Genomic DNA, 801 nt, shown 5'->3' on the forward strand with positions numbered 1-801 from the left:
GTGAAGTCAAAGGAGGAGCCGCTCAGTGCTTTCCCCTCTCTATATAACTCCGACAGCCGCGGCAGCAGCTGCTCTCTCTCGGTTCCTACGTCTCCCTTTGTTGACATCTTCTCACGCAGTAAGGTGCTTACTAACCACCTCACGCTGCTGTCAGCTGCTGCTGCAGCACCTGCAGCAGCTGCAGCAGCAGATGTATTAGCTGCTGCAGCAGCACACTGCCAGCTTGGATCGGCATTGTGAAACGTATTTGCTGCTGTCTGTAGAGCTCGTGTCAGTGGAGAGACGAGAAACGCATCAACGCAGAAAGGCTGTAGCAGCGGTCTGTCTGTCCCTGTTGCTGCTGTTGCTGCTGTTGCTGCTGTTGCTGCTGTTGCTGCAGCAGCAGCATGGCTTGTGTGCTTTCTATCCTCTGCCTCTAACGCTCGCACAGCAGCAAGAAGACTAGACAGCTCAGCAGCAGCAGCTGTACACTGCAGCAAACCGCTGGGAGACAGCGGCACATCCTCCTCCCCCCAGTCCCTCCTCAACATATCTATACAAATACAAACACACACACATGCATAAACCTTAATGCAGCAGAAGCAGCAGAAGCAGCAGCAGCAACAGAAACAACTCAAGCAGAAGTAAATGCAGCAGCACCGAGACCAGAAACAGCAGCAGCAGCAGCAGCACTCTGCCCCATCCGGAAGAGGAGAATTCTCTCTCTCTCCCGTTTTTATAATCACTATATAACATATATATAAACATATAAATAAATAAATAAATAGATAAATAAATAAATATATATATATATATATACAC

At 48.9% G+C, this 801-nt stretch overlaps 1 protein-coding gene across 1 annotated transcript in view; it reads right to left on the reverse strand.

Moving 5' to 3' along the window:
- The window catches only part of EMH_0060290 (uncharacterized protein), a gene marked incomplete at both ends in the record, with an annotated part of 3,363 nt that overhangs the window by 1,129 nt on the left and 1,433 nt on the right, over window positions 1-801 (reverse strand). The window contains one exon of the mRNA XM_013497776.1: window positions 1-532. Coding sequence (XP_013353230.1) covers window positions 1-532 — 532 coding nt within the window. The remainder of the gene's footprint in view (window positions 533-801) is intronic.

Source organism: Eimeria mitis, genomic scaffold (genome assembly GCF_000499745.2).
Source record: "Eimeria mitis Houghton genomic scaffold, Emh_scaff2918, whole genome shotgun sequence".
In the NCBI taxonomy this organism is placed as follows: domain Eukaryota; phylum Apicomplexa; class Conoidasida; order Eucoccidiorida; family Eimeriidae; genus Eimeria; species Eimeria mitis.